At 38.6% G+C, this 17,192-nt stretch overlaps 1 protein-coding gene across 1 annotated transcript; it reads left to right on the top strand.

The window, feature by feature from the left end:
• The first annotated feature begins 3,592 nt into the window (after nucleotides 1-3,592).
• LOC106912359 (putative C-type lectin domain family 20 member A) lies at nucleotides 3,593-7,851 on the top strand. Its single transcript, XM_014979174.2, has 5 exons — nucleotides 3,593-3,681; nucleotides 3,782-4,168; nucleotides 4,262-4,615; nucleotides 6,208-6,296; nucleotides 6,465-7,851. Exons 1-5 carry the CDS (start codon nucleotides 3,645-3,647, stop codon nucleotides 6,564-6,566), a joined length of 969 nt encoding a protein of 322 aa, XP_014834660.2. The 5' UTR covers nucleotides 3,593-3,644; the 3' UTR covers nucleotides 6,567-7,851.
• The last annotated feature ends 9,341 nt before the right edge of the window (nucleotides 7,852-17,192 follow it).

The raw sequence follows: 17,192 nt of genomic DNA, 5'->3' as shown, positions 1-17,192 counted from the left end.
TATTTGTGTCATTATTAATCATTATTTATCTGTGTTTGCATAGTTATATAAATATGTATTGATATTACTAAATAATTTATTAAATAAATTATTAACGGCTGTGTGCTTTGTAATATGCTCATTATACATCAATATCAGAATATCCCGTTCCTATTCTATTGCTATAGCCACTAAGCATATTTAAATATGCTGAACTATGTATTTAAAACATACTTAAAAATATAATTGTTTATAAATGTAGCTTTGATAGATGTTTGAATATGGTTTCCAGTAACAAAAAAGCGTGTTATGATCGATTAAATGCGCTGATACGTTATTGTGCTGCTAAAAACATAACATTGAGTGGAGAGGTGGACCGCTCCAAGATGGCCGCCCTAAATCTTGTCAGCGACAGTAGGCGAGAGCGGTCCATGAGGGTCTACTCTTATATTATGTCTATGCTGCTGCAGAGATAATAGTGAAAATTGTCATAGATCGGTGAGGTGCCAAGAAGTAATATTTAATGTTAGCCTGTGATTCGCCAATATAGATTCCCAATGACTGAGTTAACTTCAGACATAGAGCAACAAAGTAGCACAACACACCTTTAAAGCTTCAATCTTCTGTAAAAGTTACATACTTATTTAAAAAAAGTCTGGTATTAGTTGTCTAAAAGGAATTCACATGAGGTTGAGCTGAAACATGACAAGCAAAACAGAAACAATCAAAACATGAAGAGAAACAGAAACTGCCGATGAATAAAATTATAAGAGTGAAGATTAGATGGACCAATAACAAAGTGGAAAAAGAAAAAATGTCAAACAGGAAAAATATAATCTGCCTTCATCATAAATGAGTGTTTTATTCACTGTCTTCAAAATAGTGTGTGGTGGTTTCTTTTAAGAGCCATTTGCTTAGGAAACACACACAGGCCTACCAGGTTGACAACACCCTTGTTTAAATTTGCCTACTGTGTGCTATAGGCTTTGCATAAAACAACCACTGAGCTAAAGTTTTGTTGTTTTTTTTAGGCTACAGCTCCTTTCATTATAAAGATAATCTTTTCCTGTTCCATTCCATATAGCAGTGCTAACAGAGAGGATCATGTCTTGTAAATGAGTAACTCCAATCAGTTACTCGTCTGTTATGTTTAGCACAGATTGTTGATTTCAACAAATGATGTCAATTTTAAAAAGATTTGTACAAGCTGCGTCTCCCAGCTTTGGAATACAGTGAATTGGAGAAAAGAGCCTCCATTGAGAAGTCTTTAAGAATGAGAGGAAAATAAAATATAACAAGCACAATCACTGATAAGTCAGTCTGACGGATAAACTTTTTCACAATTAATCATCTTAAATAGGTAAACGTAGCAGGAGATTCCCGGATATTTTTCAGGATTTAGATTTTAGGATGAACACAAACAATTACACTTAATGTAAAACAGGAAGATTTTTAAAAAATCTCTGGAAGCACTCAATATTTTTAGATTTGATAATCCCAGTTGAGCTACGTACTGATGAATTAATATAATAGAAAGAAATACCCAAAAAGCAGAAGTATATAACAAAGATACTAAAGCAGTTTTTAGTCTGATACTTCATTTCATGCTTCAAAAATTTGAAGTTAAAACAGGAAGTGGCAGCTTTTTATTGGAAAATCTACAGAAGATGTACAGAGCCCATTTTCAGCATCACTCCAGTTGCAAATTTTGTTAGCCAATCCAGGTTTATCATGTTAAAGTGCTAATTGATCATTTGTGCAGTCATGTTGGCACAGCTGAAAACTGCTGCACTAAATAACAGAAGCAATAAAAGCGGTCTTTGTTTGGCTAGCTGAATATCTGAAGCACCAGCATTTATGTGTTCAATTCAATTAAAAATGGCCAGAAAAATAAGAACTTTCTACTGAAACTTCTCAGTCTAATCTTGATCTGATAAATGAAGGCTATTCCATGAGGAAAACTGTCAAGACAGTAAAAATCTCATAGAACGATGTGTGCCACTCCCTTCAAAGAACAGCACAAACTGGCTCTAACCAGAACAGGAGGAGAATTTGGAGGCACCCGTTAAACAACAGGCCAAGACGATAAGGACCTCAGAGTCTGTAGTTTTAGAAACAGATATCTCACAGGTCATCAACTGGTATATTCATTAAACCCACAAAACATCAGCCTCAAAGTTAATATGCTACTCCAGGATGCTGGCCTTATAGGCTGGGGATGCTTTTGTGCTGTTGAAGTAGAAGATCGGGTAAAAGGCATATTGACAATCACCCCATGGACAACGCTTTATTGGAGCCAGTTTTGTCTGACAAAGCAATGACAGAAAGCTTGGCTTCAAACCATGCGATAACTATTTAGGGAAGAAGCAGTGAGACGGTATTCTGTCTATAATGGACAGGCCGGCACAATCACCAGATCTCAACCCTAGTAAACTGTAGTGCAGGGGTCACCAACTCCAGTCCTCGAGGGCTACCATCCTGTAACTCTTAGATGCGTCTCTGCTCAAACACACCTGGATCAAATAAACTTCTCGTTTCCAGCCTATTGCAGAGAGGAACGAATGCTGGTGAGGGAATTCAGACATTTTGGAGCAGAGGTGAATCTAAAAGTTGCAGGATTGTAGCCCTTGAGGACTGGAGTTGGTGACCTGTTGGGTAAATTGTATTATTATCTACTATTTGTTATATCTTCATTATGTTCTTAGTTTATGTATTCTTACTTATTTAGTTTAGTCATATGTTTTAAGAAATGTGAAATGTTTCTGTATTGTTGATCACTCTGCTTTCCTTTCTCTGAGGGCCTCTCTGAAGAAGAGCAGTGACAGCAGCTCTTCACAGAACGGCCTGTTTTGACCTCTTAGATAGCTATAAAACCATCGCCATGAAGATTCACAACTTGTCCTGTTTGATCCCGGGTCAGGAACTGGATTAGCTAGTGTTAGATAGATTGTGTTGTTAGTTAGCGATAATATTGGCACTGTGACTGTGTGATGAAGTGTTTTCCCCCTCCCTTTAGAGTTACAGCGCTCTCTGTGATTAGGGATCCTAAAGACAATAAAAAGAGAGGGGCAGGCAAATGTGCTTCAGAGCGGTAGGAGATTTGTAACTGAAAGCACATCTCTGTCTGTTCTCCTCGCGAGTATTCAGAATCTAACTTTCTCTTGTCTTTCCTGTGTTATTTTGCTGTGTTTGCTGTGTCAACTCTGACATGACCCCTGCTGTAGTGGGAGCAGTTTGAGGTGACAGTTCCTCAGATTATCTCAACAAATTGACAGCTAAACAACCAAAGGACAATTTTTGGGTGACCCCAAACTTTTGAGTAGGGATAGTGTATCTGATAAAATTTGACTTATAAAATCCAAATGCCAGCAGTTACATAATGTAATTAGACGTATATAAGAAACTATAAAAGACGGCACTCTGTGTCACATTAACAGCTTGATTTGTCATTCATGATAGTGTTTGTTTTTAAGGAGAACAATTTGCTTGGGTAGCCTACAAACCTTGCAAATCTACTCAGTGCTGTTGTATACATCATTTACCTATTGTCAATCATGACAACAACGTTGCTAAGGGAGACAAATTCCCTTGTATCAAGCAAAAAGACAGAACACTTTTCAGAGACTCTCAGCACCTTCTACTGCAGTCCTCAGATCTGCGTCACGATGGAGAGGATCTTGTTGGGAGTATTGGTTCTTTCAGGTGAGTGTCAGTGACGATATGTTTTCAATCTGGTATTAAATGCTATTTAATAAAGCAACACTGATGGCTGAAAAAAAATTAAATCTAACTTATGTTCCAGACCTGGTCATGCTCTCCACCTGCCTCCGTCTTCAGCCTGTCTACCATTTTGTTAATCAATCTCTGAATTGGACCGAAGCTCAGACCTACTGCAGACAGACCCACACAGACCTGGCAACCATTCTAAGCTCAGAAGAAAAGAACCGATTCATGAGCACTCTTTCATCTGCTGGTCACAGCTCTGATGTCTGGTTTGGTCTGTTCAATGAAATCGACTGGAAATGGTCCGATGGCTTCACGGGGAGCGGAGCCAACTACAGACACTGGAGAACATCAGTATATGAACCTAGTTTCCATTACGCCGTTGAATTCTGCGTGATGTTCCCAGACTATGCGGAGTGGTATGATGTTAGTTGCTCACAGAATCGCCCATTTGTGTGCTACAAAGGTTAACGATATTAAATGTGACATCATTCTTAAAACGTCTTTGTGAAATGTAGAACTTCTACTCATCTTTGTCCTCTATTCCCTTCAAATACAGGCTTGCAGGCGGAACCTCAATTTGTGTTTGTGAATCTACCAATGAACTGGTCCAGTGCTCAGATGTACTGCAGAAACAACTTCATAGACCTCGCCACCATAAAAAGTGACACAGACAACCAGAATGTACAGAGCCAGGTGCCTAGTCCTTACCATCCATGGATTGGTCTCTTTAGAGATCCCAATTTTCACTGGTCTGATGGGAGCGGTGTCGTCTTTACCAGCTGGGATTCTGTTATGAATCCGCTTGGCTCGATGACAGTCATATGTGGTGTTACATCTTCTGCAAGATCAGGAAATTGGAAGTTTTTGCCCTGTGAAACAAAATTACGTTTTGTCTGTTATGGCCCTCCTGGTGAGTGTTTTTCTCTCTTTTTATTGAAAGGTGTATTTTAGGAAGAATTGGACATGATTGGGATATGTTATCTCTATATGCTGAGTGGCTGTCTGATACTTACTAAATGTTAGTTTAAAAAATGACATTTATATGCTTTGAATATTTATTATCTTTAATCAGTTTTTCTCTTAAGTCACTCCCATAAATTATGCAGGTCAGCTTTTTGTGAGAAAAGCAGAGTTGTTTTTCCATCTGGAGTTTCTGCAAGTCAATTTCAATATCTTGATCTTACCAGGACTAACTAGGATAAAACCATAATGTATTTACAATGCAGTAATAAAGAAATGCATGGCTTTATCATTTGTTTCTTATATCTGAATTGACACAACAATGCACAACTAAGTTAAAATACCATGTTTTCTCTTTTAGTCCTCGATGTAGGGGTTTGCAACATATTAAGTGAGATTTAATTTCGCTATGGTTTCCTCCTCGCGGTGGGACACACCTGGAAAGTCTCCAGGTCACAAGGAGGCATACTGATCAATGCCCCGATCATCTTAACTAAGACTTTTCAGTTCATAGAAGGCGTTTTTCACCCTTACTGTGGGGTTGAGTGCTAGCTCCCCAATAAAGAAAGCTAATTTCTGCCTCTTGTATCCAGGATCTCAATTTTTGGGGTTATGAGTGATACCTCTCAACATAGACAGATCTGTAAATAGAGAGCTTTGTTTTTTGGCTTAGCTTTTTCTTTACCACTACATACTGTATAAGAGCAGATGAAGCTCAAATCAGTCACCCTTCATCAAATCATCTCTTTAGTTTTCTGTGGGGTCTGTGTAGCCCCATTACCCACAGTTCTATGTTATCTGTAGTTTTAGTTCCTGGTTGTCTCTCCCAAGGCAAACCAGCTTTGGAGTCAGACTAAGACCACTTCAGTCACAAGACCACTTCAGTTGATTTGTCTGACAGCAGGAAGGAAGACCACGGCTCCCTCCTACAGTCAGGTCTTGAGGTGAACTCACCAGTAGGAACCTGGTGGTTGAGCTTTCAATCTTGGGGCAAAACTGGGCTCCGCCCAATGAAGCTACAGGAGTCGTACTCCATGTGCAGACATAAATTTTGAGATCAGGTGCCACGTAAGATAGGTAGTTGGCAGTCAAGGGCAGGACCTTTGGCATGCAAATTCTCAGTGGCACAATCTGACTTCCACAGAACATGAATATAACAAGTCAAGACGACTCACATTAGGTGGAACTCTGAGCTCCAAACACAAAAGCATGCCTTCGACAGACATGGTGGCAACATGACAACAGCGGTAGGAGTTCGCCCTGAAATTGATGAATTCAATTCCCGGTCAGCCTCCATGCTGGTGTTGGTCAGAAGGGGGATTGGCCCATGCCAATGTTCCCCTAACCTCAAGTTGCCTACAGATTGGAGTAGAAAACGCTTTGGGTGGTGAAAATAACTGGAAATGTGACATACAAGTTCAGCCCATTTACTAATGTGAAACTTGCATATCAATGCATTTCATACTCATTTATTTGGTCATATAAGAACATGTTTTTAAAATGGGTACTCAACCTATTGCTGTATTTCTTATTTTAAATCAGTAATGAAACAGGTTGTGAAGATAAGACTTCGCACAGACAACTCAGTGGATCTGAATGACCCTGTTGTGAGAGAAAACATCCTGACAAAGGCAAGTTTGGAATAAAAACACTTTGTAGCACACAAATAATTACACCTCAGATGTAAATGTAAAGATCTGCTTTTTTTTTTTTTACAAACTAATTAGAGGAAAATTCAATCTGATCTCAAAATGTAGAAAAACTGTACTTTTTAAATGGCTTGTAATTTTGTCTTAAAGCTCAAGAACAGACTGCAAGAAACCGGAGTGAGTGGATTTACACTGAAGTGGACAAAAAAGCCCAATGGAAGCGTCTTCCGAAAGGAAATTAAATACATATAGAGGTTATATGTAGGTTAAAATAAATACATTTTTTATCATTTTAAAGTAAAATATTTGCTTCTATAAAACTCAATTATTGTAACTGTGTGAAATACATTCAAATGATGTGAGCACATTATATTCTTACTCTGCGAGCTTAAGCATCTTAAATATTGTGGTGGTAGTTGAACATTACATTAAGTAATGTTCTTTAGAAAGAATATTAGTTAATGTAAGAACGTGAGCAGTAATATTCTTTTTTTTTTTTGTTAATGACCTAATTTTTAAGCACAGCCTTCAGGCTATGTTTTTAAGTAAAACTTGGCCTAGCCAAGCCAATAGTTATGGAAGCAACTGTTTCATCTGTATCATTAAAAGTGCAACTAGTTTACATAGAAATGGAGGTGATGTTCTGTTATTTAGTGAGATGCCCACGTGCAAAACAAAATGCTTTTTTTTGTCCCAATCTTAATATGTCGCTGCTGTGATTATTCTTTTGTAAGAGGCTGTCTCCTTAGCAACAAAATACATTTCACTTTGTCCCACATGCCTCATATTTGTCATTTCAGGAGATGTTCCAAGATTACTAGAGGTGTAATTTGTTTTGTATAGTTTAAGTATCAAAGAAACATTGCAACAATTTTCCATTCATAAATGCTATTTCAACAAATGTGTTTTACAATGGACATTGTGTCTTGCTTGACAAAACTTTTTACCTGATTATTTGAAATTGATAAATTTCATTTCTTCTTATTTTCCAAACACTTTAAACATTCAGAACATGTAAAAATTGTCAATAAGAAATGTTTACATAACTAATTACATCTCTTAAGCACATCGAAACATCAAAACACTGTTAAAAACATTTCATTTTTGAGATTTTTGGTTAAAATGCATTCTCGGTAGATGGCAGTGGATTAGAGATGGGGTCTTTAGTTATATTACACAGCAGTAAAGCAGCTCATTTGCAGTACAGCAGAAGGTTGTCTTTCATTTTGGGCACACACAAAAACATGTTACTGTCATAAACGGTGGGTTGAGGTGAGGATGAGGACGCAGGCAGACCCAGGTAAAGTGGTGAAAATGATGAATTTAATTAAAATATCCAGAAAACAGAGCAACAGAGAACAGCACGAGGAACATCTGACAGCACGGGGAAACAGGCAACACATGACAAGGATCCGACAAAGAACACAGACAACAGGTGGGTTTAAATACACACAGGGGGAAACAATCAACGGGGAAGACGCAGAGACAGAGACTCACAGGGAACAGGATAACAGGATAACAATAAACACAGAAATAACTCAAAAATAAACACAGAAAACTACGGATCATGACAGTTACATGTGATGCATTTCACAAACGTTTTGCCACTGCATCCTGTAGCTTGACACAGAGACTCTTCAAACCTAGACCAGATTATTCTCGACTAATTGCAGAATATTTAAATGTGTGATTTGTGAAACCTTTATTTGATTTGAGAAACTTTATTAAAGGGTGATTTCAGCAGTTTTGTACAAGTGTGCCAAATTCCATGCCTCTATGATAAAGTAAGGTCAATGCGCAGTGTTTTTAAAGTTACCGGGTGGCGCTGTTGAGCTAGGTGGGGGAAGTGGGGGGTGCAACCTTAAATATGCAATTTTTTCAGGCTCAGGCTTGACATGTACGCCAAGTCATGGCGATTCATTTGGGTGGAAGAAACATAACAATAAGAACAGTATGATTACAATTGGCCTTCGCAGCGCTTCGTTGCTTTGGCCTGTTAGTAATAAGATTCAACTGATTTAGGTCACCAGCTCATCATTGCTTCCCTGTCTTTTGCGGCTGTTCCAGCTGCTTCGTCATACACTGCATTTAAAAATGTATGTCATTTATGTTACTTTTAAAACACAAACAAAACTGAGTTGATTGTCTTTTTATTAACTGCCAAGTGTGTCCAATACTTACTTTAGATTTTAATATATATTTTTAATGTTCATCTGCCATCCCTACATCTCCACTTCCAGGTTTTTTCATTTCTGCCAGGCCGTCATAGTCATGCCTGTCAGTTCCGAGTTCGTGGAATTCCACAGTCATTTTGTCTTTTACTGCAGTGTGGTATATTGTAGCAGCTGGCTCAAACCTGTTTGATTAAACAGCACAGAAAATTGTTTTAAAATCAAAATCGTTTGACCCGAGACATCATGCAACATGTCATACTTGTCAATTTTGATTTTGCGCTTGTTTCTTAGCAGGATTAAAGGGAAGCTTGTGTCACTGTCCAACAGGTGAAAAGCAGAGTCCATACTGGACAGGTCACCCATCCATTAAGATCAGTCGTGTTTAACATACACAGACACAATTTGTGTTTAGAATCGATAAGTCGTCTCAACCTTGTGGTGACAGTGGATAACGTGACAGAAAACAATTTTTAAAAAAGCCCAAAATTAAACCACAATTCTGGTTAATTCAGAATCGAGAACATTTTGATTAAAAAATGGATCTTCCTCTGATAAACTCGTTGCTCTGCTCTTGCTCTTTGATGCAGTTTTGACATCAGAATGACAGATTTTGTTGTGCGAAACCAGCTCTCCACCGCTGCATTGCTGTCTTGAGTTTTCCCAAAACTTTTCATCATGATGCCTGACCAAAGAGGAACATTTCCAGCCAAATGTAGAAAGACATCCATCACAGATTCACAGTAATACAGATTTGACTGTTGGTCTTCCTCTTTGTGGTCCTCGTTATCCGCTTCCTCCTTTGCTTGGTTTACAATCACTTAGAGGAGAATAGAAAGGCAAGGATTTAGTTAGAGATTTTGGCAAATCTGCAGGAGCGACTAGCTTATGGTCCTCATCTTCATTCTTCATTTTCAGATTGTCTGTGTTTTGTGTCCTTGTGGCTTCTTTGAGGAGAGACAAATTCTCTTGACAACCTTTTGTCTGTTTTCTGGATGAATTTTGCAGAAGGGCAAAGCAATACAAAGAAAAGTTGCGTGGTGACCTAGGTGCATTGCACTTTTAAAATGTTCATGCTGACAAACTTCAGCATGTGAGCAGCACACAATTATCACTGTCAGTTGTGTTGACTTGTTCTTTTGGCAAACTTCGAAGTAAATCTTCAGATATTCTTGAACACTTGTTGAAGACCTGAACTGCAGCAATGGGTCATAGCCCAACTGAAATCTGTTTCAGTCTTTTGGCTTGTTCTTTTGGTTTTATGAAAAACACCGAAGTAGTCTCGACTCAAGCACGTCAACCAGCATGTTGCTGTTGTCTGATGTGATGTGAGCGTTTGACAAACAGGGACCCGACTGTCGGCTGTGGCTTGGCAACTACACTGACAGTAGCAACTGTCTTTTTTTCTGTAGATCCTGAATAATAATCACCGAAGATTCTGAATATGTGTGCATTGCAAATGGAGAAATTGCAATGTATTGGATGTTGCCGAGTTTCATTTTTGTTCTTGGTTGTTCCTTGTCTTGTTTTTGCTGAATTTCGAAGCACTTCGTGAAAAAACATCTCTGAGATTCCTTTCATTTGAGGTTTTCTGTAGAACTGCAACAGATTTGACGTCATTTACATTTCCCACAGAAAGCTTTAACTCATCTGCACTTGCGAGTTGTTTCGTGTGGACAAGCACAGGACCAAATTCACCAAATTTACTTTTACATTCCTCATGTTCTTCTCGTCTATAGTGCCGTGTACGTTCTTCATCACTGCTGTGCTTAGTCTGTCCTTGGACTGAGACTTGGACAAATATTTCCCCCAGTGTTGTATTAGGGTCTTGCTTAATAGAGAGAAAGTACAAGAAGTGCAGCCAATGAATCTGCACACAGCTTTACCTCTCCAGTAATGCTTTTGCAACTTTTACAGCTACTTTTGACTTTGTTCAGTTTGAAACAAAGAACAAAATACTTGTTTATGGTGGATGTTTTCATTGCTCATTAGTTCAGTCCATCCTTTTTTAAACGCTCTGCAATCTTTTCTGTGCTGCAGTTAAATTGTAGACCACTCTTCTCTTGTTAGAAAGAAAACCTTTGAGGACATGAAACACTCATTCCCAAAAGGCAACCTCTGCTTAATGTTCTCCAGATAACACTGCAGGGTAGTTGTGTTCCATGCATTTCACTTTGGCTCATTCCTTTTCTGTCACTTTGACTCAACTCTTTTGCCTCATTATCATTATGCTGAAAGCTATATGTTCATAGAAGTGGCATTTTTGTTTCCTTCAGGGAAATGCTGGTATTCTCTTAGACTTCATCTAGAGAAGTCTTACCTTTGACTTTGTTTTCTTCTTTCCCTTCTTGTTTGCCACTCATCCATTTGTCGTTTTCTTTTTCCATGTCTACATCGTCATTCTCCTTTTGATTCAGAAACATAAAGTTGAGGTCGCATTACCTTAATTCAGTTCAGTTTATTTAAATCACAGCAAAGGTCATCTCACAGTACTAAATTGCCAAAACAGTAGCAGACGGAGTCAGTCATTACTACTATTCGATGTTGAGGCAGACACCAATTGAAGAAATTAAGGCTGAGAACACTACAAAAAAGCTTAACTTAAGATGTTTTAAGGAAAATTTTCATCACAGTTAAGTGTACAAGACTCCACAATGACCTCATACTTATGTTAACCCAAAAAGTGATTAAAGAAGCAAGCAGTCACTCAACCTCAAAGGGTTATTTTCAGCGCCTTCAGATTGATCATTTTGCAGTACACCTACACACAGACACGGATTACAAATTTTGGCACATTATCTCCGAAAGTCATTACATAATGATTGTCGCTGGTTCTTTCTTTTTTCAAACAAATGATAAATATTTAAAGTGGGTGAAGGTAATTTGTGTAATCGCCAAGGAATACGGACAAAGGTGCTCAATGCAGGTATTGTTCATTTTGTAACTTGCTAATTACACTTATTGTTACCAAGTTACTTCACGGTGTTGCATCTGTGCTCTAGTCACATTATAAAGGTTGTGACCCAAGCGTTTGGGAAACATACAAAAGATCGAGGTATACAAGACTATGAAACCTTTTGCTTGGGTATCTTTTTAACTGCCAGTCTACAACTTGCCATGGAGGTATTTTATAACATTTGTGTGCTCTTTGACGCAAAAGAATGTATCCCTTTGATGAAAACAAGTCAAGCCTACCTTGACAGCTTCATCTCCCCCCAAAAAAAGTCAAGCAAAGATGAAGATAGTCAGAATCCATCAGAAGCAGGAAACAGCAATACTGAGAAAAGCAACAGCAATGTTGCAAAGTCATCCATTACACAGGCTTTTCAACTGTTAATCAGTCAACACAGAAAATAATTTCTGCTGTCCTGGTGTAGTTGATGTTCTTCTTAAGAACTACATGGGGATCATCCTTTTTTGGAGTGGTTTGTTGCCTGGTGATCTGACACGGCACAAGACACCAACAGCTGCTGAAATACATGAAACCTGCAAAACCAGAGAAACAAACTGCCACGTTGAGCTTTGGTTTGGTTTGGTCAAAGCGAACGGACTGGCAAAGAAGAAGTACCTCATATCAGCAGAATTTATCTCTAACATGTTTTCATCTTTACAAGGTCAATATGTCGAACACATTATGCAGCATGGTCTTCCAATAAAACTTCTGGACACAACCGTCACAGTGTCTAAAACCAGCAGAGGATCATGAAGAGAAATGGAAGAAGAGGGAAAGTCCTGCTGGTCAGTCAAAGTCCAAGTATTTAAATCCCCCAAAGAAAGTACCAAATCCCAAATCTTCACAAGGCACTAAAACAAAGATCAGAGGAGCAGATGCTGATCATCAGAAGAAAGAATCCCAGGTATGGTTTCACCTTTGAGGAACTATTTCAGTTCGACATAAGGAAGACCTTTTTTAAAAAAACTGAAATAATCTGATGGACAAATGTTCTAATATTCATTCCTGCAATTTCAGTTTAATGAAACAAGAAATAATCCACGAAAGATTATGTTTCACCTGCATTTCAATGTTTCATAAGGTGGCTTACAAGGGATAACATAACTGACATTTATGTATTACATTGCACACTCTGTGTGGTTTTGCAGTTTTCTTTAATATGGATGTTTAGCATATTTTAATGTTTTAAAATATCTATTTTTATTGTATAATTTTAAAATGTATGGTTTGATTTTTTTTGTGTGTGTGTGTATCTGATTTCCAGTTAATTTTGCTTTGGAAAAACAGTTGTTCCTTCACAAATTAAAGGTCGGAGCATTGTCATACATCGTTCAGATCTGTGTACTCTTAGTCCACATCAGTGGTTGACAGAGGAGGTAAGTGTGTGATTGTCTCATGTAGGTTTGTTCCTGTGAGGATTTGGTTTTTCGGTGTGTTTATTTAGGTGTGTGTTTAATTAAGTCGCCATGTTGCCCCGCCTACCCTTTGATTCTCTCCAGCTGTCTCTCATTACGCCCTTGTGTATTTATTTACACCTGTGTCTATGTTTCCCTGTCGGGTCCTTGTCTATTGTCAGTTGTCTTCAGCCCGTTGCTACCAGCGTGAGAGCTAATTGCCTTTGTTTGCCTGTACTGCCTAGATTGTGTATCTTGTCTCTTACCATTAAAGCATCAATTCTCTCATTTAAACCTGGGTCCACTGTGTTAACCTCTCCACCTCAACTACCACAATACCACAACCTCCTAGAGCCTTATTTACTAGCCTGCGTGTTCTTGCTAGTTTTCTCTGTGCGGGAGGGGCTGTGGACGGAGAAGAGAGCAAGTCTAAGTGTACGGTTAACAAAGAGGTACATACTGCAGCTTTAAAACAAAACCTAAACTGTCAAGTTTATTTTGTATAATTAAGACTGATATGACTAATTAGAAATCTTACCTTGTCTCTAAAATTATGGAAGAGTAGTTAGAGCATATTAAAAATAGCCAACATCCTAAGCTGTTTGTGAGCATAGGATACAGCACCCGTTTTTGCAATATGTATCATTTTTATGTACTTATTTCTGAGGACCTCTACCTCCAACAGCGTTAGTTCTTTGAATAAAACTCCCTGTGTGAAATCTTATACTTGTCTTCTACCCTATGATTGAGAATTTAAAGTATTCCAGGTGATCTGTGCCAGATTTCATGAAATTCAGTGGATACAGGAATAGCTAGTTTTCATCTAAACTAGAGGTGTGCCGATCGATCGGTCACCGATTATAATCGGGCCGATTTCCGTGAAAAAGTGCATGATCGGTGATCGGCGATCATTGGCTCTTGTTGCCGATACCGATCACCTGCATCTCATTTCGCAGCCTGCCTGTGCAGCTGGTCTCCTTTTTCCTTCACTCTGCGCAAACACGCAGCAACAAATCCTAAGCGATGTGGAACTATATCGCACTGAGTGAATGGGGAAGTTTGCGTGTTGCGGTGGAAAATTAAAGCACGTGGGGTGAAGCAGGTCAAAATGCATCAACACAACGAATCTAATATGACATAAAAACAATGCCATACTTGACGGAGTTTGGCTACATCGAGGCTCACTGCAGTAAAAAAGAGGTAAGCAGGTAAAGCAGCGCACAGCTACAAACACTCACCCGGATTAGCATGACGGTCAGAAAGCTAAACAAATAACCTGGAAAATTATTTAAGTCTTCGAGCTGCGATGTCAGACTCTGGTTCTGCTCTCCTGTTGAACCTCTGCTACGCTACAGGTAGTAATATTTGACAGATGGAGCTTCGCTTCTCCTCCACCTGGTAGTGACTCTCACACCGAACCTGCTTAAAGCTGCAGCATCTAACTTAAAAAAAAAACATTTTACATACGTATTAAAACTTTCGCTGTCCTAACATGAGACAGATAATCTGAAGAAAAAAATCGATCTCCTCCCTGTTCTGCATAATTACTCCGCTCAGTCAGAAACAGCCACTCAGAACTAGCACTAATCAGCTAGCCACCATGCTAACAGGAAGTTTTCATTCAGTAAATCTGGATTGTTTATTGTAATGGATCCTGTTTTTGCCTTTGAATGTTAAGTTTTATACTTGAACTTCTAGGCAATGTTGAGAGGTTTTAATTTGGCTCTTTGCATTATTTAGCCTCTTCAGAGCCTTCATATGTTATGAGTCTGTTAAAGACAGTATTATCAATAGCAGTACAATTTGCACAATGCCTGTTTTGTTTAGTTTTCTTCTTGGAAAAAGTTATTAAGAACAAGTTTTTGTCTAAATTAAGGTGAATTCATGGTTCCTTTTTCCACTTAATGTAACCGGTAGTGTTTATGATAAAAAATAAATAATAATTATGTGATCGGTATCGGTGATCGGCCCTCATGGGTGATCGGTATCGGCAGGAAAAAACCTGATCGGCACATCTCTAATCTAAACTTTTATTAATACATTAAGTTATTTTGCATTTCCAGATTTTTATAAAAATATACAATGCAAGTTGCTCCATAACGTATATGTACCTGAGAGCAGCTGTAGGACTGCCTGGAAACAAAGACTGTCAATGTTACATACTGTCATGATTCAGGTTTTGGTGAGGTGAGATGAGACGCAGGCAGGCCCAGGATGATGATGAAAATAATTAAATTTTAATGATGAGTCCAACAGAGACGGCACGGGGACAGACTGACGACATAACACACGACGAGGATCCGACTCAGACAAAGACAACAGGTGGGGTTAAATACAAAGGGAAGGTAATCAGGGAACTGGATACAGCTGGGAGCAATCAACAGGGAAGACAGATTCACAGGGGAAACTGGACTAACAGAAAAACCTAAAAAAAAAATAACTACACAGAAAACACAGATCCTAACACATGGGCAGCTTAATTTGTCATTCATGACTTTGTTTCTTTTTCTAATGAGAGATTTGTTTAGGGACTTCACAAAATTTGCATGTCTGCACAATTCTGTTGAATTCTGTTGCGTAATTTAACAGAATTATGCAGACATTCAAAGAGGCCAGTATCCTTATATAAAGCAAAAAGACAGATCGCTTGTCAGAGATCCTCAGGACTTTCTACAGCAGAGCAGCGTCATGATGGAGAGGATCTTGTTGGGAATCTTGGTTCTCTCAGGTCAGTGATTTCATCTTTTCATCTGGAGATGGTCAAAACAAAAATTTAAAGTCTTTCATTTATTATCCAGATGGGGTCATTTTCTCCACCTGCCTCCTTCTTCAGCCCGTCTACCACTTTGTTAATAAATCTCTGAATTGGACTGAACCTCAGACCTACTGCAGACAGACCCACACAGACCTGGCAACCTTTCTAAGCTCAGACGAAAAGAACTTGTTTGCAAATCTGTTCAACTACAGCCAGAAATATAGAGGAGGAGAAACGGGTTCAACCTGGTTTTCTCTAAAGTTTTGGTTACAAAAGTGCAACTTTCCCCTCTTTTGTCCTCACTGGCATGTTTTTCAGATATGCTCAGGATCACTTTCAGTTTTATGACTGTGATCCTGAACCAATGCACTGATTTTCTGAATTATCATTTCAACTGTTTCTTTACTTCTATGATGTTGTTACGACTGGCTCAAGGTCACAACAAAAATGGGAAACCACGCAGTGGCCAAAGGGAAGAAAAAGGAATAGTAACAAAACAACAATAGATTATGAATGTTAGTGTCAGTGGCATAATGCAAATTCTTGGATATGTTGTGTGTGTGCATATGGAAGTGTCTTGGTGCAAAAACAAAGAAACTCAAATGTGCAAAAGGAGGGGAGCTGAGGCCCGACAGCAGCGCACCACAGGGGTCAGGAGGTCAAATGGATGCCGAAGGAGAGTACAGGTTTAAATAATCTGGTCTCCAAATTAACAGATCAGAAACACCTGTGAAGGGGGGGAGCAAAAGGCAGTCAACAAAAACAACGCAACCCAGCTATAAGGCCCAGGGCCGTAACAGAGGTCCAGAGAAATATAATTCAATACTTAACAGAAACTGGTTGTGACTTCCAGTCTAGAGTGATTTTAAAAAAAAATTAATTCCTCTGAAACAAAATAGCTCTTCAATTCTGCATAATTATTTGGGTAGTTAAATTTGTGACGTATATTTTGAATTTTTTTGTTTTGTTTTGTTTTTGTGAATGTATATTATTGAAAAATAACTGTGGTGTCTCGGTTTGTTTGCTTGAGATGACATTAAATCTATAACTGACATGTTGTGTAGCTATTTTTTTTTACTACGTCTGTATGTCAGTTTAACATTTGGCAATTACCTCTTTATTTAATGCCTGGTGAGCTGAAAGACTCACTTTAAACTCTATGAAAGACACAAAATCTGGTTTAGTAAATCGAAAACAGAAAAGAATAAGAAATTGCCGGCCCTCTCATTCATCTTGTTCAGTATTAAGATTAGTAAAACACTCAGGATGGAGGTGAAAGTCAAAGCACCAGTTGAGTAAAACACCAGTACTGGTGAGACCGTCTCAGCTGCAGATTCGCACACCAAAAATGGAAACATTAGCTTTTCTGCTGTCACACAAGCAAATATCAGCATGTGTTCAGTGAAACGACTCACGTTCCATGTTCAGCTTTGTCCCAGTTCCGAACATGACACGTCCATACGAGACAACGGCACAGTAATGATCAGGTATGACTACATGGTTACTTGATTACAGTATAATCAAGTAACCATGTTGCTAATCTAATATGTTTTCCAGAGTAGAATCTTCCCATGGCCTGTCACTTAAAGCCTTTTTGCATGTCAA

The sequence above is a fragment of the Poecilia mexicana genome, unplaced genomic scaffold (genome assembly GCF_051168715.1).
Source record: "Poecilia mexicana isolate PSO_F unplaced genomic scaffold, ASM5116871v1 scaffold_18, whole genome shotgun sequence".
NCBI lineage: Eukaryota > Metazoa > Chordata > Actinopteri > Cyprinodontiformes > Poeciliidae > Poecilia > Poecilia mexicana.
This window is presented reverse-complemented; position numbering and strand designations above follow the sequence as displayed.